The sequence below is a fragment of the Sarcophilus harrisii genome, chromosome 4 (assembly GCF_902635505.1).
Source record: "Sarcophilus harrisii chromosome 4, mSarHar1.11, whole genome shotgun sequence".
Classification (NCBI taxonomy): domain Eukaryota; kingdom Metazoa; phylum Chordata; class Mammalia; order Dasyuromorphia; family Dasyuridae; genus Sarcophilus; species Sarcophilus harrisii.
Genome location: NC_045429.1, coordinates 306,866,406 through 306,886,980, shown reverse-complemented (window position 1 = coordinate 306,886,980; position 20,575 = coordinate 306,866,406). Strand labels below are relative to the sequence as shown.

At 37.1% G+C, this 20,575-nt stretch overlaps 1 protein-coding gene across 5 annotated transcripts in view; it reads left to right on the top strand.

Annotated features, from left to right (window-relative positions):
* Positions 1-20,347, top strand: part of SLC38A10 (solute carrier family 38 member 10) — a 69,860-nt gene extending 49,513 nt beyond the window's left edge. For 3 of the 5 annotated variants that reach the window (XM_031965622.1, XM_031965623.1, XM_031965621.1), the window contains 6 exons: positions 8,845-9,012; positions 9,386-9,841; positions 10,459-10,578; positions 13,647-13,670; positions 15,839-16,015; positions 16,375-20,347. In XM_031965622.1, coding sequence (XP_031821482.1) covers positions 8,845-9,012; positions 9,386-9,841; positions 10,459-10,578; positions 13,647-13,670; positions 15,839-16,015; positions 16,375-17,462 — 2,033 coding nt within the window. In that variant the 3' untranslated portion in view covers positions 17,463-20,347. The remainder of the gene's footprint in view (positions 1-8,844; positions 9,013-9,385; positions 9,842-10,458; positions 10,579-13,646; positions 13,671-15,838; positions 16,016-16,374) is intronic. The other 2 variants (XM_023502614.2, XM_012548601.3) reach the window with 2 other exon arrangements.
* The last annotated feature ends 228 nt before the right edge of the window (positions 20,348-20,575 follow it).

Sequence of the window (20,575 nt, the reverse complement as noted above, 5' to 3'; positions counted from 1 at the left end):
GTTACTACCTTTTCTCCACCCCTTCCCTCTTTAATTGTGCAATATTGTGTAATGAACTTTATTTGTGCCCTTGTGCAACTAGTCCCCTTTCTTCCAATAGAATTGGAAAACAGTTGTTCTTAGTAAGCAGGAAAGATGAGCAAGGAATAGCCTTTTTTGTTGCCCATCTGGATTGGTTGACAGATTTTTTGAAATTAGGTGATGGAAAGACTTGCCGGGGCTGTTTTTTCCTACATTCAGGGATACAGGTGATGTTATTTACAGCCATAATCTCTTTAGTCTTCTGAATTTTGCTTTACACATATCCAAATTTGGTGGCCATGACAGCTATTTTCATCACATTAGCATGGCTTCCAATTGATTTGTATTTTCTCAGCCCTATCTTAATTTCGCTTTCTCCAAAAAATGAATTCTTTCTTGATTCTTTCTTCTGCCTTCTACCAGCTGCTTAGCAAGAAGAGGTGGTAAAGTTTTAGAACTCTTTTGACAAAGTGACAAAACGTGTGAGAGTGGGAAGAGACATTGACTCCACACGCTTAATCCCTTCTCTCCTAAACTGTTAGAACAGCTTGATCTTGCTACAGCTCTCCCTTGCGCTTTGTGAGAAGTCTTTTAATAGTTCCTTTTCTGTGTCACAGGCACTTTCCTCCTGATGTAATTTTTGTTCATTTTTACTGCTTGTGTGTCAGGAGACAACAGTGAACTAATTTCACTGATACAATATGATAACCTTGCTGAGCATCATAACCAATGCATATATTGAGAGGCTGGCATCATTTTCTGGGTCAGAAGGGAAAGTTCTTTCCTTTGACTGCTGCTGGCATGGGGTGAGCATGACTCCTTTGCCAGGACTAGTGCTGATCATGCTAATCGATGGAGTTAAGTTGATATTTCTTACAGAGAACTGCCCCATTTATCTGGCTGTTCCCTATTTATGAAAAATCCTCAGTGAATCTAGAATTCTTTGTATTTTACTGATTTGAGGAGGAACAGAGAGTAGATTAGGGTGGTGCTAATTTATCAACTTATAATAAAAGAGTGATATATTTGATCTTCATTCAAATAGGACAAGAGGTGATACTCTTTGTCTGACTCAGTTTCCCCCCATTCTGTGCACCCCACTCAACATTTTGAGAAGACTAAAAAAAGTATTTCATTTATAAAAACAACCATAATATATACTGCTTTCTCTCTTCCTTCCTTCACCCCCACCCTATACTTTTTCTTATTCTTTTTAGTTTTAAAGGGCAAATGGAATGCAATTTGCCAACAATGGGTTAAATTCAATGAGCAGAAGATAGAATACTTAGGCCTATTCTCTCTTTGCCCTTTTACCCACCTTACATCTCCTTACTTCCTCTTCTGGAATGGTAATTTGGAATGTAGGGCAGTTAGGCCACCATTGTCAGTGTAGCTCTAACTCTGGGAACATGAGAACACTGATTTGGGGGTCCTTAATAGCTATTTGATTCTTCCCTCTGGACCACTGATAGAACTTGAAAGAAAATCCCAATGTAAACACTGCTTTTCATTCACTTGCAAATCATCTCCTTTTCTTTACCTCTTTCAAGAACACCTGGATTTCTGTAATCTTTAACTGTAAAGCAGTGAAGAATTTTTGAAAAGAAAGGGGAACTCTTGAGAGTTGTTGATTTTTCTTGCCTTTGCTACTGACCATTAGGTGATTGTTTAGTCATTTTTCAGTCATGTCTGACTCTTCATGATCCCAATCCTATTTAGGGTTTTCTTGGCTGAGATACTGGAGCGGTTTTGCCATTTCTCTTTCCAGTTCATTTTACAGCTAAGGAAACTGAGGCAAACAGGTTAAATGATTTGCTTTTATTAAGTATCTGAAGCTGGATTTGGACTCTACAAGATGAGTCTTTTTGATTCCAGGCTTGGCATTTTATCTATTGCTCCACCTAGTGGCTCCATTGGGCAAATACCTGCTCTTTACTAAATAGAGATTATGCTTTTTTAAAAAATTATGATTTTTTTGTTATTCTGAACTTAACAAACACAGCACATAATTCTTTCTATATACAAATAACAGTAAAAGATAATTGGATATGAAATTATAAATCTCTACTACATTAAATTTTTTTCTTTACAGTTTATTTGTCACTTTCAAAGCTGTCCAATGTGTTGCCAAGCTTTATTGTTTCCACCTTCATAATATCTCCCTGTATACAAGCCCTGCTGTCCATTAATATAGCCAGTATATTTATTAGACCCTTATCAGCTTTTTCCTGGGATATTGCAGTAGCCTTACAATCAGTCTCCCTCAAGTTTCTCCCCTCTGTGGTCTATCTTCTACTCAGCTGTCAAGATGATTCTTCTGAAGTTTAGATCATTCCTTCTTCATTTGTCTTCTAGTTGCTTCCTATTCTGGAATTCAACACAAAATTTTTTGTTTGACATTTAAGGCTTTTCCCAACTTTTTTGTTGTTCTCCAGTCATTTCAGTCATGTCAGACTCTTTGTTTCCCCATTTGGGGTTTTCTTGGCAAAGATACTAGAGTAGTTTGCCATTTCCTTTTCCAGTTCATTTTACAGATGAGGAAACAGGCAAACAGGGTGAAGTCACACAGCTAATAAGTGTATGAGGCCAGATTTGAACTCAAGGAAAATGAGACTTCCTGACTCTTTAAATGCTGTACTTTATCCTACTATATCCATATCCTAGTTGCCCTTTTATAACCTAGCCCCTTCCTAATTCTCCAATCTTCTTACACTTTACTCCCCTCCATGTAATCTGTGATCCAGCTATATTGATCTTTTTGCTGTTCTTCATAAACGACACTGTCTTTAGACTATGTACCTTTGTGCTAGCTGTCTCTATGCCTGGAATGCTCTCCCTCCTCATTGCCACCTCCTGGTTTCCTTCCTTTTCTTTAAGACTCAGCTTAAATTTTACCTTCTGCAGATCTTTCCCAGTCTTCCCGCCAGTGTCTACCACTTCCTTCTGTGATTACCTGCCATCTACTTTGTATATATTCTTTATATATGTAATTGTGTGCAAGTTACTTAGAATGTGAACTCCTTGAAGATAGATTCTGTATTTACTTTTCATTGTATCCTTGGTCTTTTAACATAGTTTTTGACACATAATAAGAATTTAATAAATGCTTATTGACTTACTGTCCTTCCTGTCTGGTATGATTCTCATACTTTTCTCATCTGTGCATTCTTTTAAATTCATCATTGATTACAGGTGTTCTTTTCTTTCTTTTCCTTTTGTTGGGAATCATTAGTACCCTCCATTCCCCAAGTTCTCTCTCTTAAAAATATTTTAAAAACTCTTATTTGTAACCAATAGGCATAGTCAAATAAAATAAATCCACATATTGTCTGTCTCTGAAGAGAGCTGTCTCATTCTGCACCTCTAGTCCATTACTTCTCTGTTAATAGGTGGGAAACATGCCTCATCATTTAGTTCTTTGGAGTCATGGTTAGTCATTGCATTGATCATAGATCTGAGACTTCTCAAAGTCGATTTCCTTTACAAAGCCATAGTCATTTTATAAATTGTTCTTCTGATTTATTTCACTTCATCCTGCATAAGTTCATAGAAATTTTCTTAGGTTTTTCTGAATCAATCCTTTTTGTCATTTCTTATTTCCATCACATTTATATATCATAATTTGTTCAGCTACTCGTGACTAATGGGCACTCATTATGTTTCTAGTTCTTTGCTACAACAAAAAGTGCAGCTATGACTATGTTTGTACATGAGTACTTTCTTCCTTTGATCTCTTTGGAGTTTATGCCTTGTAGTAGTATTGGTGGGTCAAAGTATATGCACAGTTTAGTGACTTTTGGGTGTAGTTCCAAATTGCTTTCCAGAATGGCAGAATTAATTCACTGCTTCACCAATAGTATGTTAGTGTGCTTGTCCTCCCACATCTCCAATAATTGTCATTTTCTTTTTTGGTCATCTCTGCCCATCTGTTGGAATGAGATAGAACCTGAGAGTTGTTTGGGGATAATGCTTTTAAAGATTAAAGACCCACATAGATGCTTAATTCTATTTCTCTCCCTTTTTATACTGAAAATATAAGGAGAAAGAAGGGAAATTAGGAGGTTGAATGATATCATGAATATCTTTGCAGTGAGTAGTTCCCCCTACTGGTAGTTTCAAGAAGTGGAATATTGATGATCTTTACTTTGAAAACAACTTGTCTCTCTCCAGAATTAAAAAAAAAAAAAGTATCTTCACATCTTCTAATTTAGCAATTATCCTCTTTGCTCCATATACTTTTTCTTTACAGAATTATCCTGGTTCATTTGTTCTACTGAGAGAAGAAATTCAATTACTAAATTTTTTCTTTTCCCAAGAAGTCCTTCTCTTTTACATAAGTTTTTGCCAGTAATTAAATTGGAGGACAGCATCACAATTAAAAGCATCAGGCTGTGATTTAAAATCTTTCTATAATCAGTGGTGGTATCCTAATAAGAAGCTGTAAGAAGGTTGAGGGTGGGAATGGGGAGGGTAGGAAATTAGGTTACTAATTTTGAAGTTTTTATGTTAGTTTTCCATAGCTTTGAGACATTACTGGCGCACTGTCTGGAAATGAAAAGTTTTGATATATTTTAGGAAGGTCTGGGTTTTAGGAAATACCTCTACTATATGTCATTGTCTTTGATAGTTTCTAAACAGGGTTGGTGAGGACAGGTTGATGTGGATTTGAGTGGGCATTCATAGAAAGGCCAGACTCCTTGGTCGGATCACAAGGTAAAGCCCCCTGTTCTCTTAACACTGTATTTTTTGTTATTGTTGTTGTAAACCAAGAAGCTTTTATCGCTTCTCAGCCTTTGCCTGTTAAATCCAATGCCACTCATAAAACATTCAGAGGCACAGCATTACTGTAACATTATCCAAAGGGACCTCAAGGGCGACTATACAGTTACAGTGATTATTACACATCCTGTGCAAAATTGTTCTCTGTAAACCATATATAGCTCCTTATAGATTTCTAAACAGCATGAGAGACCATTAATTCACACCCTGATGATGAACTTAATTTTGTTTCCTGCTGAGAAAATGACTGCTCAGAGGCAACTTTGTCTTTTTACAGAATGGAGATTTTCTTTTGTGTATGTGTTGTTTTTTCCCCTCTCCCCACTTCTCCCCCCATTCCCTTCTTAAATTTGTAACCCACTAGACATCTTTTGATTTATTGTTGAATCTTGTTAGAGCACAGGGGCTTCTATGAGTGGGCTAATTATATCATGGTGACTGGAACAGTTTCACCTGCTATGTTAGATGGCCATGTACTCATTTGAATAGGTCACTTGGCTAAACTACAGTCCTGCAGTGAAAAAGTCTAGGGCCAGGAGTGAGGGAGGGAAGAGACATTTTAGTTAATTGCCCATTGCTCCACAGTTAATATAGGAAATTTTAAACTATGAATAGTATGTCTTTCCACATGTATTTACCATTTTGTTTTCCTAAGATCTTGCAGTAGTCAGTTTTAAAACTTTTAATTTATTTTCTTGTTGGAGGAGAATACATCATTTTTCCAAGGATCATTTCTCTTTGTTGGAGAGAATACATCTTGAATCCTTAATCCCCAAATCCTTCACTTTAGATCTGTTTCTGGATACAGTACTTAAAACTCAGGTAATATTCAAATTGATTTATCTAACCTCTCTCCTGACCTCAGTTCTCACATATCCAACTGCCTTTTGAATGTCTTGAACTAGATATCCTATAGATTGCTTAAATTCAGCATGTCCAAAAGAGAACTCATTATCTTTTCCCCAAATTGTCCCCACTTCAGAACTTCCCTATTACTCTGAAGGGCACCACCCTTCTCCCAGTTATTCAAGCTCAAAACATGACTGTCAATTTTGACTGCACCCACTCGTGCCATATGTCCAATCTGTTGCCAAGTTTTGTTGTTTTTAATCTTCCCCAAATCTCTCCTGTCCTGTTATTTCTGTTCACCTTGCCACTCCCCCTTGTATGGCCTTCACCTCTTATAGTAGCCTCTGGTCTCTCCCCACTCTACTCCATTCTCCCCTCAGCTTGCCAGGTTAGATCACATCAGCCTTTCTCTTCCTTCCCTCTTCTCAGTGAGTTCAGAGTATTCTCTTTTAATTCCCAAATCCACTAGTCTTTTCTGATTCTTTATTCTTCTTAGCTTTTCTGCAGCCCTTGACACTGTTTTATCACCCTCATCTCTTTCATATTCTCTTTTTTCTAAGTTTTCGACATACTACGCTATCCCATTTCTCATTCTACTGCTCAGGGAGAAGAGACTCACCACTCTCTTTTGCTGGATTTCTATCCAGATCATGACCTCTAACCATAGGTGTCCCATGGGCTCCAAACCGGGTTCTTCTTCCCTTCTTTTCGCTCTCCATATTAATTCACTGTGTGATCTCATCAGCTTCCATGGACTTCATTACTATCTCTTTGCAATAATGATTCTCTAATTCACTTATCCTATCCTTCCCAGTCTGCAGATTTCCAATCCTCAATCTCTAGCTGCCTCTTAGACATTTGGAAATGGATGTCCAGTGGTATCTTAAACTCATCTTGTCTAACACTGAACGCATTACCTGTCCCTGAAATTCTCCCTCTGTTCCAAATTTGCCTATTACTGTCGAGAGCACTGCCATGTGTGTCAGCTTCAGCTCCTCCCCACCTTTCCCCCGCCCCTGCCCTGTATCTAACATGCTGCCAGAGCTTGTTGATTTCAGCTTTGTGGCATCTCTTGAGTATGTCCCATTTTCTGCTTTGGTGCTACCCTGCCCTTGTACATGACCTCGTCTCCTCTCACTTGAACTGATGCAGTAACCTGCTGGTTGGTCTGCTTGTCTTGTCTTTATTCCAATCCATTTTCCATTCAGTGACTAAAGTGATCTAAGGCACAGGTCCTTGTCATTCCTTTCCATACCCTAGCCCCTCCTCAATAAACTCTAGTGGCTCTCTGTTACCTGTCACGATCAAATGCAAAATCCCCTGTTTGGCATTTATAAGCCTTTCTCCCTCTGTCCTCTCTCTTTCCTCCCCACCCCAGTCTTCTTACATCTTACTTCCTGCCATGTACTCTTCACTCCAGTAACACTGGCCTTGTTCCACAAAAAAAGATATGCCATCTCTAAACTTTGGGTATTTTCTCTGACTGTCTCTCATGTCTGCAGTGTTCTTCCTTCTCATCTTTACCTACTGCCTTTCTTGGCTTCCTTCAAGTATCAACTTAGTATCTACTCTAAGAAGCTTTTTCAGACCAACCCCACTTAATTATTTTCTCAGTTATTTCCTGTCTATCCTGTTTATTTAACTTGCTTGTACATAATTTGTTTGCTTGTTGTCAGCCCCATTAGATCGTGAGCTCCTTGAGAGCAGGACCTGCATTTTGCCTCTTTTTATTTCTCTGTCTGGCCTGTAGAAGGCAATGGATAATCATTTATTGACTATATGTTTCCTGTTACCCCCAAGTCTTCTGGCATTTAAAACTTCATAAATCTTCCTGCCTTTCCAGCCTTCTTGCAGTTCTTCTGTCTCCAAGCTCACTTGCCTTTTCACTGGAGGACACTCATTCCTAGAATGTTTTCCTCACTCAACTTATGAGGTCTTTTGAGTTCCCTAGTTTCATTCAATATTCAATCAAATCCCGCCTTCTTCAGGAACCCATTCCCTGCTTCTTCCAGCTGCTAAATGCCTTCCTCTTTCAGATTATCTTTATTTACTTTGTATGTACAGAAGTATTTATACTTTGTATAAGGTATACATACTCTGTATGTACAGATCTTGTATGTACAACAGAGGTATTTACATGTTGTCTCCTCAATTAGAATGTATGCTTACTGAGGTCATGTCTTTGAATTCCTATCATTTAACACAGCTCCAGTCACTTGGGAAGTATTTAATATACGATGTTTGATTTAGTCATAGTTTACTCAAGGTGCTGTGCTTCCAAAATAGAAATGAATTTCCCTATCCTTCATTCTTTAGGTAAGCCATGTCTCTGAAATAGGGAACAGAAGAAATTATCCTGTTTTATTTTATTTAACTTTTTTCCTAATTACTTCTTTGGTCTGTATCTTACGGAATGGGTCCCCCACCAAGACCCCCAATATGAAGTAGTTTTCTAAGAAAATACATCATGGCACTATGTTGAAGGGTGACTGATTGCTATACCAGTGATGGCCATGTGAATCTTTTATTTATTTTGATAATAACATATATACTTTGTAACATGAAAGAAGACAGGGAAGGTTATAGTTTTGGCAGCGTATCTGCCTGTCTCCACCACACACACACACACTTTTTTTTTGTATCTTCTCTTTGGTAAATGAATGTTGTAAATTAGTGAGAGCAAAATTTTAAAAACTATTTCATTAGTTTCTTTCAACAATCTCTTCCTTAGTGTTTCTTCCTACCCCCTTTCTCCTGCTTGTAATTGAAAGTTTCCAGGATTTTGGTTTGATCCCCCAAAGTAGAAGGAATATAGAGAACATAAACCAATATGGAAATTTGTTCCAGTATTAATTCTGTAAAACTACTCAGAAAATTGGTAACCAGTTCAAGAATCAAAGATGGGTCTTTGCTGCCACTTGGTGGCTTGAGCTTGTTAGTGCTTTGCCCGGTCTACATCATGCTAGGTGTAAATTGCATTTTTGACATATTTCTTGTAAATATACAATGAAAAATGACAGTTTTCTTTACTTCATAGCTGCTAATGATTGAAGTAGGGTGGAGAGAAACTGCCTGGCCTCTGCTATTTTCTGGTGAAATATGATCACAGCCCAGAAAAATTGTCCCAATTCCTTCTGTTGATTGACAGTTCAGCCATGTGGAAACCATGTTCAATTAACTGTGCTATGCTTATAGTCCAGAACCCGATTGTTGAAGTGGCCAAGGACAACCGTGATAAGCCAAAACTGCCGAACAAGAAAGATGAAGTGGAGCCACCTCAGATCAAAGGTCCTATGAATGTGCCCCAAAGGGATGAGCACAAGGAGAAGCAGGAGGAGGTGCAGCTTGATCGTCCTGATCAAGGTAGTGTGCTATCAGGGGCCAGGTGGAAAGTGTGGGAACAAAGAGGGAGAAGTTTTATACACATTCAAGTAGGATTTTCAGTATTTTGTGATACTTTTCAGCTTAGTTAAAAATTCTAATCATTGCCATTCTTTTTATCTTTTAGGTATAGTTGACTCCCTTATAAACTGAAAGAGCTTCCTAGTAGCTGCTCTTTCTGTAGTCTGCTAAAAATAATGTCAGTCTTTGATTCATCAATAAGTCAAATTTATAAGAAGCAGTAGCATACATTGATTTGTATTCTTCTAGAGATTGATTCTAGGCCACATCCCATGCATTAGGTGGTCCCTGATATAAACCAGGTTCCAAAAATGTTTAACAAATATCATTTTAGGTATTGCTTTACCTGTGGGAGAGGCCCATCGCCATGAACCTCCAGTGCCACATGATGAAGTTGTGGTAGATGAGGGTCAAGATAGAGAAGAACCAGAGGAGGAGAAACTCCCATCCAAAAATGAAAATTCCCATGGGGCACAGAAGGACCAGGAAAATTCTGAACAAGAGGAAAATGAGCCACAGAGCAAAGAGAAAGAGGATCAAGCTTCAAAAAAATTGGACCATCCCCCTGATAATCTCCAAAAGATCCTAGAACCAAATGGCAAGCCAGTCATTCAGCCAGCATATGAAGACCTAGGACCAGGCAATAAAGATCTTCAGCCAGGGGCCCAAGTTGTAATTTCCAATGACCAGAAGAAAGTGAATCCTGTGGGTGAAAGGGAAAATGCAAATGATGTTCAATTGCCAGGAAAAGTAGAAGAGATTATTAAGTCCATGGAAAAGATTGATGCTGGTAGGTATCATCCTTTGTGACTCATCTTGGCTGATTCTCCTCCCCTTGTTCTATAATTCTCCAGGACTGGAGAAACTGGGTTGGGGAAATGTCCCCTATGTCCCAGTGTTTCTTTTTCATTTCACAAGATTAGCATGTGAATGTAGCAGCCCCTTCAGCAGCTGTTGGGGAAAACGAAGAATCTGGTGGCTTGACAGCTACTATAATATCTGTCAAACAATTGTTTGCTAGACTACTAAATGTCAGGTGCCATGCTGTTCTTGTGTGTCTGGGAGCACACTGGGGACAAAGAGCTGGGAGCATTTGACAGGTAACACATTGTTAAGTGCCCATCTAAAAGCTAGTTAGGACTGTTCTTGCATTTTAATTGGCTAAGGTAGTTAACATTGGCTTGCTGCCACAAGTCTATAAGATTGTTAAATATTTTTTTATTACTTCCCTGGTGATCATCAGGTTGAATATAAACTGTGCTGACGCAGAGGGGAGGAGGGGAGATATAGAGAGTAATTTTAGAAAACATCTGCCACCTTCTTTTGTTCCTCCTTCACCTTCTTTTCTTTGAAGAAAAAAAAAAAGAAACACAACAAAACAAATGAGCCCTTGCTCTACGTCTGCAGGTGGGAAGGCTCTTCTCCCCCCAGAGAAACCAGATCTGATCGTAGGACAAAAGCCTGAGCTGAGAGAGATAAGAAATGTTGAAGGACAACAGGAAGAAAACCCAGGCAGCAAGTTAGAAGGTAAGAAACTTTTTTTTAACATAAAATTTTTTTTATGAACTTTACAAACATGAATATTTGACTATATAAAGAACACTAGAAAGGATTGTAGTGAAACTCAACTTCTCTTACAACATTTCTTTTTTAAAACTGTAAAATTATCACTTTCTCAACTTATAAAACCTTCCTCTAAAATAAGTAGAATTGAACAAAACAAACTGACACATTGATTGTATCTAAAAATATCTCAATCTGTCCCACTAGCCCATCATTTCTCAGTCAATCAATTAAAAGGCAATTATTAAGTGTATTGTATATACTGAGCATGATGCTAAGCGCTGTTGGGGAACACACTTCATTAGTCGTCTGAAGTCATGATGTCTCACTGTATAAATCAGAGTTCTGAAATCCATCAAAGTTGTCTTTATTGTTAAAGTGATCACATAATTTGTACTCATCACTTCATCAGTTCATATAATTCTTCCCAGGTTTCCTGGAACCAATCCATTTTATTGTTTTCTTATAGTTGTTTACAGTGTAATATAGCTAACATTTATATAGCACTTCTTCAGTGCTAATTATTGTGCTAAATCTTTACAATTATCTCATTTGATCCTCACAACAATAGCAGGTGCTATTATCATGCCCTTTATACAGATGAGGAAAGTGCGGCAAACAGAGATTAAGTAACTTGCTATTCACTGATACTGAGGCCAGATTTTAATTTAGATTTTGAGTTTAGCTCTTTCTGACTCCAAACACTCTGTCTACTCCTCTACTTTATAGTTACATAATATTTGTTCAGCCATTATTAACCACTTGGTAGGCACCCATTTTGTTTCCTGATATTTATTACAACAAAAAGTGCCTTTATGAATATTTTTGTGCATGTGTATCTTTTTCATTTGTTTGACATCTTTGGGGGTGTATTCTTCAACTACAGTCTTTTTCTTTCTTTCTTTTTTTTTTTTTTTTTTTTTTTTTTTTTTTTTTTTTTTTTTTTTTGCTGAGGCGATTGGGGCTAAATGACTTGCCCAGGGTCACACAGCTAGGAAGTGTTAAGTGTCTGAGGCCAGATTTGAACTCTGGTGCTCTATTCACTGTGCCACCTAGCTGTCCCTTGGGAGTATGTTCTTAATAGTGATATTTCTGGGTCAAGGAATCTATATAACTTAGGGACTTTTTCCAGTAGTTTCAAATTGCTTTTGGGAATGGTTGGATCAGGCCACAACTCTATTAACAATGAATTGGTGTGCCTATCCTCTCAGTAACCTTCTAACAACTAATGCTTTCTTCTTATTATCCTTGCCAATCTGCTGTATTTGAGACTTTGAAGTTGTTTTAATTTGCATTTCTCTTATCATTAGTGATTTGGAACACTTTTGTATAGGGTTATTTTACAAAAAAAATTATTTATTTTAAACATTTTTTATATTAGGATTTTGGGTTCCCTGGTAATCCCGTAATGCCCAACAAATATCTATCTGTTTTATAGCCAGAGAGGAACAAATTATCATTATCTGTCTTTTTAGTTGAGTAAACATTAAATAGTGCACCTTGCCCTATTCTCATTGACAGTTTTTTTTCTCCAACACCTTCCTAAGATTTCTATAAGGGAAAAAAATCTTACTGTCACATGGCTTTTAATTACCATTTTTGTTTTATCTTAAATCAGATATGCTAATAATCCTCACACTCCTGGTATTTAAAGCAAACCAGGTGTGAGAGAATTAATACATCCAGATATAGGAGACTTATTTTAGGGAAGATAACTCCAGGTGACCCAACTTGTGAAACATTTTTTTTCTTCTTTTAATAAGTTACTTGATTGTCTGAACATAATTCTAGTTTCTGACATCTTCAGAGTCCAACTTACTGAGAGATTTGTACTCACTTGGGGTGAAAGAGCAGCAACTTGAGCCCAAATTCAAATTTAGGATGCTGCTGTTACTTTTTCTCCAAGTGAGCAACTTTTGTTTGAATCTGTTTTGTGTAATTTGATAATATTTTCCAGCATTAATTCTTGGAATCACTCTCTAATTCTTGCTTTAACCAAGAGTAACAGCTGTTCTTTTGGTTCTTTGATTTCTTTCCTTCCCACTTCTTCACTGTCAGACTAGACAGAACTCTTTAAACAAACTTTTATAAGGGAAAGAATTGCAGGTGAACTGGTTCCAGCACTGAAAAATATGCCCTTGTGGGATTTCCTTATACCATCTGGAGAGTAAGTAACTATATATCCATCAGTAGAGTATCTGGAGGGTTTTGGTAGTGCATTGGGTTTTTTTCATTTTCTTTCTTTCTTTCCCTTTTTTTCGTCTGTGACAATAGCCGAAAAGACATCTTTTTTTCTCAAGGTAATTTGGTTTCCACCTTCTATTGATAGGGAATAATATCTGTGTTCATTTGTCCTGGGCAGCATTTTGTGCCTTTGCTCTATCACTTGGCCTGTCTGCTTTGTTCTGGGTGAACAGCTGCAGTTTTCTGGCTCTTCTTGTGGGGTTTTTCTAGAGGCATACTTCATTGGCTCTTTGTAGAAGCTGCAACTATAATTCCAGAGGTGTTCAGTGCTGTAGCACCTAGGGAATTATAAATAACCCATATTTATCCTCTGGGCATTGTACCAATCACATATACCTTTACTTCCTCTGGAATATGCTCCTCAACATAATTCCAGAACTTTCAGATTTCCATAGAGCTCAGAAAAGATTTAATGAGTTAATTCTGGCCTACTTATAGTCAACAATATAGACACAAATACAGGCTCTTCAGAGAAACTGCATCCTATTGACTCTTAAATGATTACATGTTTCAAAGGTGTAGAAATTGTATGGATGTCTGGAATTGAACAGTAGTTTTTAAAAAGAAACATTTATACATACACACATATATACATTATGTACACTCACATATACATTTGTCTTCTATTTTAAATTTGGTATCTGGTTTTATGGATTGGTTCCAGTTCCTGTAACTAACCTCTTAAGCCTGTTTGATGCTTTTATTTTTACTTTATTAAAGAGGGAGAGACATTTCATGGTTTCCTAATCTGTTTCTCTTCCTTATGCCTTTCAATGGAACTGAAACAGCTGAGATTAAAAAGCTAGTAGCAGGTACGAATCAAAAGGACTGTGTTAAAATAGAAAGCATATTTATTCAGGATTTTAAAATCAAAGAACAACATCTTAAGTTACAAAGATGATAATGTGCACGATCTTGTAAGTATTCTGCATGAGCATGTATATCAGATCCTAATAAAGAGTAAAACATTAAACTAATTATTAACCACAGTCCTTTTCCCCAACACCCTATGCGCCTTTACCCTTAACAGACATTTGTATATCTGTAGATAAGTTTACCCCTTCTTAATGAATGAATGTACTCTTGCCACCATCTTGCACAGAACTGACCATTATAAAAGCTTGTAAGTGAAATTTGTTAAAACCAAGCCAGCCACATTATAAAAACAAACTTGCTTAAGACATGTTTCAGAGAGATTAAAGTTGGAGGAGATAGACAGGGATCCCTGATTGCAAATTCTGTTATGTCCCTGGAGCTATATTAATATATTCTGCTTATATATTAATATGCAGGAATGGCTTTCATTCCATCAGTAAAGCTTTGTTCTGTGGTCCTGCTTGGTTGAAATCTTGAGCTGCATGTTTCAGAGCCCTGGTTTTTAGAGAAAGCTTGTCATCTCTACCTTGCATTAAAGCTAGTCAAACTGTGGAATACATTGTTTGCCATCAGACAGGTAGCCCTTTGACTTCTGGCTTCTTAGTCTACCTCTGACTCAGAAGTTTTTGAAATGAGTTTAGGTTGTGAATCCTAGAATATTGGCTTTTATAAAAAGAAGGGTTAGATATATACATTTATGTTTGTACTTCTCTGCAAGAGACCTTTTTCTTATAATAGTTGACTGCGATAATAGCAGACAACTCTTTAAGAACTAAGAAAACGTTCATTAGACTTTGTTTTAAAACATACAAAGGAAGAGTTGTGCCTACTTGGGCATTCTTTGAAAAGAGTTTTTTTCCTGTGCTAGAGCCCCAAGGATTTTATATCCCCTATAATCTTTTCATGTAAGGTAGATTTTATTTAAATGAAAGTAGTACATTTGATCAGAGGATATTATTAATGAGGGCATAATTGTGGGTTTGGGCTTGTACAGAATTTGATTCTGTTACCCAGACACAGACTGTATTCATAACCCTGATCAATTTTCTTAGAAATATATGCCATTAGTAGAAAGGGCACTGTGTGAGAAACTGTGTATTCATCAATGCAAACCCATGCCTACTTTTAGAGGCAAAACAAAACTCAAAAAAAATTGTTTTATTACCATTGTCAACAATGTCATTTTGTGTAGGAGGGATCTCTTGTTCTCAATCATTATTTTACCTTCATTTTGGAGCTCACATTTCATTTATCTCTAGACTTCAATTGCAACTAGTCCTCATTCCAAGCCTCCTGACTAAAGCAGTTACAGTTTAGGAGCATAGTGGGCTAAAGTGAATCTATTCCTGAGAAATCAGTCTTTACCAATATTTTTGAGATCCTCAAGCCAAAAACACAAATAATATACTTAGGTGCCTCAAAGTTAGTAATGTAATTAACCTAGCATAGGTAAAGGCTAGCTGTTCACTCCTTTAAGAACTCTTGGGAAAAAATGTATTTTCTTTTGTCTTGAAGACTGTGCAGAGTCTCTGGAGAAGAAGACCCTGGTTTTCTCAGATTTATTCCTCTTTTTCCAGTAGTTCAAAGAAAAAAACTAGATGAAAAAAATTGTATATTATTCTTTTTCTAAAGGTTGAGCCAAAAGGATTGTTGAATATTATTGGGTCATTTAAAAAGTTCTGAATTTATTAGAATTCTTTATTCTAAGTTTTCGTTTTGGTTGAGGAACAACTGGATTTAATTTTGTTGTTTCTAAGGTACAAGTTGGTGTGCAAGAGACAAAAAACAACAACAGTTTGGTCACTTCGAGTTGGGTTTTTGCTCGGACCCATAGGAAGTGTAAATTAAACTGATGATCAGCTTGCCATGCCTTAGTGAGTAATACAGTATGCCAAATAAATGAAAAGCAACTTCTTTTGGTCTCACCTGGCATAAGTTATTAACTGTCAGTGAATGGGTTAGCAACAATTTGCACAACTGAGATATATAAGAAAATTGTTATCTATGGGATACCACTCAGAGAAAGGAAAGTTCTACAAATAACCTTTCTAAAAATGGTTCTCGTGTCTCCAGCAGTCTGTTTTTGTTTTTGTTTGAACGTCAGAAGCTGGCAAGGCAGAAATGCTTGATCATGCGGTCCTTTTGCAAGTAATTAAAGAACAGCAGGTGCAGCAAAAGCGACTGCTGGACCAGCAGGAGAAGCTGCTTGCTGTGATTGAAGAGCAACACAAGGAAATCCACCAGCAGAGGCAAGAAGAAGATGATGATAAGTCAATGCAAGGTAAGGATGTGGGTACAGATTTTGGTGCACTGTTGATCAGAATGCACGATCAAGGCCATCTAGCTTTTGCTGAAAAAATCACTAGAAAAATAATTTGGGTGATTAGCTTGTGAAATTGTACTTTATAGACTGATTTCCTCTTTACTCCCCTTTGTTTTTTAGTTCATATTTTTTGAATTTTAATTCTATTGGTATCACAATGATATATTTAACAATAGTGAGCCTCAATTGTCTGAAGTGCTACAGGGCATCTTTTATTTTCAGTTGACTCTTGTTATTTGCCTGGATTCTTTTCCCTTCTCCTTAGATTTATGTTTGTTTGTACTCACTGTTAACTTCTTTTATTTTTCTGCTATTAGAAATGCAGCCTGAAGCAGGGGGTGGCATTCCTATGAATATAGAAAAGGAAGATCAAGACTCAAAAGTTGGGGAATCAGTTAAAAACATTCTTAGACAAGGTTTGGAAGCACCAGCCCATCCCAGAGAACAGCAGCAGCAGCAGCAGCAGCAGCAGCATCCTGGTGAGGAACCTGATCAGACTGTTGTGAGGAATAGAGCTCCTTCTTCCAGCGTCCTCACTGACATAGAGCCCAAGGTTCCCAAGGCCAGGCCCCAGGACAGTAAGAAGAACGATGTCCAGCATGACATAGGCAAAGCAGGTAATGCTGAAGAGCATGTAGAAGACATCCTTCATAAGAACTTGGGACAGGCAGATATGAAGCATTTTGTTGGGCCTGAGAAGAAAATTGGAGCTCAGGAATTGCCTGGAAAAAGTCAAGAACAAATGAGAGGCTCCCAAGAAAGAAGGAAAACTGTGAAAGGAATAGTTGTACTTCCAACTGCAGTTATCCCCAAAGAGGACAGAGTTGAAATTGAAGACTCTGAAATGAAGATCCACAAAAAGAGCCTAGATGGAGAGTTTCTAGGTGGTTCTCCAAAAAAATCAAAAGAGACTATCCCTCAGCCCCAAGAATTACTGCATCAGCAGAAACACCAGGGCATTTCAGATACTGACAGAAACAATGGCCTTAGAGGCAAAGACCACCAGCTAAATCATGAAAATCATATGGAGGCAAGAAAAAATGCCCTTGCTCCTAATGGCAGTCCTGTTGTAGAGGATCAACAGAGACCAAAGGAGGAGACTATCCAGGATCCTGAGCATCCAGATCCTGAGCATGTGCCCAACCAAAAGTCTGATAATGGAAAACCCAATCGGGAACTAAAATCTCAAGTGGGATCTGACCTTCGGAGGAGACGGCGAGATTTGTCTCCTAATCCTGTGGAGGAGACAGCTCAGAAGGACGGTGTTCTCATCAGTTTTAACTCCTTGCCAGTTGTGAATATGGACAATCTGAGAAGTGCATTGGAGACTCAACTTCACCAAGCTTTGCAGGTGGTTCAGACCAGACAGATTAAACAGTTGCCAGTGTCTCAGAACGAGGTGTGATCTGTCCATGCTAATGACTAAAACTTGTTTACTAAGGTTAAGCTGATAGGCAATGGGCATTTTTAACATTCAGGAAACAAGCTGCTATACCTGCCCTATCCTTTATACTAGCTATGCTAAACTTGATAAGAAGAACATTTGGGGAGAATATTTGTGAATTCTGGGTATCATAATTGGAATGATTTCCTTCATTGATTTTTTTTTTTTTTTATACTCTAATTTTTGCTCAGTGCTTTCAGAGAAAAACTCTCTTGTTCTTTGACCCCAAAGATTGCTATGCTGTTCAAGCCTTAAGCTGCCATTTCTTAAGTATCTCATGGCATTGTTTCACAGAGAATTATTTCTTCTTAAAATTTTCCTTACTCTATCTGCCCTCTGTCAACTAAAAAAAATACTCATCTCTAAACTTTGTTTCCAAATCTGCAGCACTTTATTGAATTCATAACTCATGAGAGAAAACTTCTGTGTACATTAACCCACTTGAGATTTCACACAATCTTTAGATTTCTGAGGAGGACCTTCTCCTATTAAAGTCTTTAAAGTTAAATTAGTAATTAACCACCCCAGTTTCTGCTGATTTTTTTTCTTTGATTGTTTCAATGTCAGACCAATTCCTAAATATATAAGACAAAAAGACCCAAAGGTAATACATATATAGTACTTTATAAACCTTAAAGTACTATATACATGTCTGCTCAGATTATTATTAATTGCCTAATATAGTTATATGCCTTTAGTTGAAATTAGCTCCATTGCATTTGATACACTGAAATCCATCAGACTGATGAAATTTATAGTTAGAAGGAAGTTTCATTTCACATAGTTTTTTCTTCTTCTTGTTCATATTGTGAACATTGTGACTGGAAACACTTAAGTTCTGCACTTAAAAAATTTTTTTTAACCTGGCCTGTGATTTCATTGTGTTAGGGAGCTCCCTATGAGAATTTTCTCTACCAAGAGATTCCTACAATTTATAGTCGGAATTGCCTGTTACACTTAGAGGTTAAGTGACTTAGCCAGGGTTACACAAGTTATATATGCTAGAAGTGGGATGTGAACCCAGTTCTTCCTGACTTGAGACTAACACTCTGGCCTCATGCAAACCATTTGATTTTTGAGACTTGGGTAAGTTTGTGTTTGAAATACCAAGTAAAGATAAATGTCTGTAAGAAAGGCAACATGGCATAATGGATAGAAGGCCACGCTGAGTTAGGAAGACCTGGGTTCAAGTGTTGCCTCTGGCACATACTGGCTTTGTGACTCTAAGCAAGTCACTTAAATGTTCAATGACCCCAATAACTCCATAAGATCATAAGCTACAGGAACATTGCCAGTCTCCAACTATAGAGAGTGATTCCACTTTAGAAATTACACATACTTATGGAATCAGACATCTGAATTCCTTTCCTGTTCCTTATCCAATATAATTCATTTGTTTTTCAAAATCAATCTGAGCTCAGTTTTAAAAATATAAAAAACTACTCATATCAACTTAGATAAGTCATTTTAGTATTGAGGTGAAACATTTTTCTTTAAAAAAAAAAAAAAGTTCCACAATTCCAAGAGGGTTAAGAACAGAGATGATGGTATAATGAGACTTAAAAGTTGAAATGCATAGGGTTCATACTGTAAAGCCAAAAGGACTAAATTAAACTCTAGAAAATCTAGTGTTGTGATCCAAAGTCACTCTCCCTGTCAATGCTAGGACTTCATAAATAGGGATGGCCTCTTTGCTTCAGGAGAGAATGAAGACAATTTGGGGGAGATGGGGAGTGTTGCTGCTATTTAATCCATCCAGAAAAGAGGAACTGTAGAAAACTGTCTTCAACACTTGCTTGCTCTAATGTATATTTCCATTTCAAACTATAGTCATCCTTTTTACTTTTTTATATTTTTGCTATCTTGGCCTTGATCTTCTTCTAAAGTCAATCCAAGAGAGTCTGAATATGAGTTTTGTTATCAAAGAAGCACAGCTAATTTTGGAGATGACGATTTAAAAGAATTTTTCTTTTTCTATAGAGGCAAAAAAGCTTATAATGTTGAGAAGACCTCCTGTTCTTTGTGTCTCAAGAACAACACAGTTTAGTCATTTGATTTACCTGAGTCTCAATAGGGATATGATACACAGAAAAGGATATTTTGCTCTCCACTTTAAAAGCAGTGGGAGGAGGCGTTTGTTTATATTGCCACTACCCCTTTATGGTTCTCTATTGTTAATTAGTCAAGGTTCCTCTTTAAGAGGGGATATGACAGCATATGTTCAGATTTGTTGTGGGAAGCATTGAAAAAACCTGTGACAAAGGGTCTGTTCTGTTTTGTGCACTTTGGTTGATATGATGTTTATGATAGATAAAAGGACCAAAGACACTTAAAACATTCCTCAGAAAACTTAATGGCTTCACAAAGGGGAGCTCCTTTCTCTCCCTTTGCCCCATACTCTCCTACAGTTTTTTCATCAGTCTTTTTAAAAATATTTTTTCATTTAAACTTTTAAGGTTTTATTGATATTTTGTTTTTGCATCACCTTAATTTTCCATTGTATATTCCTATCCCTCCCCTTTTAACCAAAAAATAAAAAAAGAGACAGGAGACAATTCAGCAAAACTAAACATATCAACTAAGCCTGACATGTGGTGTTTTGCACCCATCATTTTCCCCCTTATTGTTTTTCACTTTCATTATAACTACTGAAACTCAAAGGGAAAAGCCAGATCTTCAAAAAGAACTGAGTATTAGGAAATGAATAGTGTAAAAAAAGGAGTGAAAGTATTTTAAGCTGAGCTACGGTTGTTGAACTACAATTTTCATACAGAATTTTCAACAGATCTTTTGGTTGTATGTTTGTATGTGTTTTAATAAATGCACCAAAGCAATGATATATTGTACAGTTCCTTATGTGTTCTTTTAAAATTATAACTTTGATCTTTGCAACATTTACAATGAGATTTTTTCATTCTGATATTTTCTTAAATAATTTAACCCTTTTGAAAACACATACACAGACACACACACACACACACACACACACATATACACATACATCAGTGTATAGTTTCCATAGTGAGAGCTGCTGATACTAATACTCATAGGTCTGTACTGGGAAAAAAAAAGAT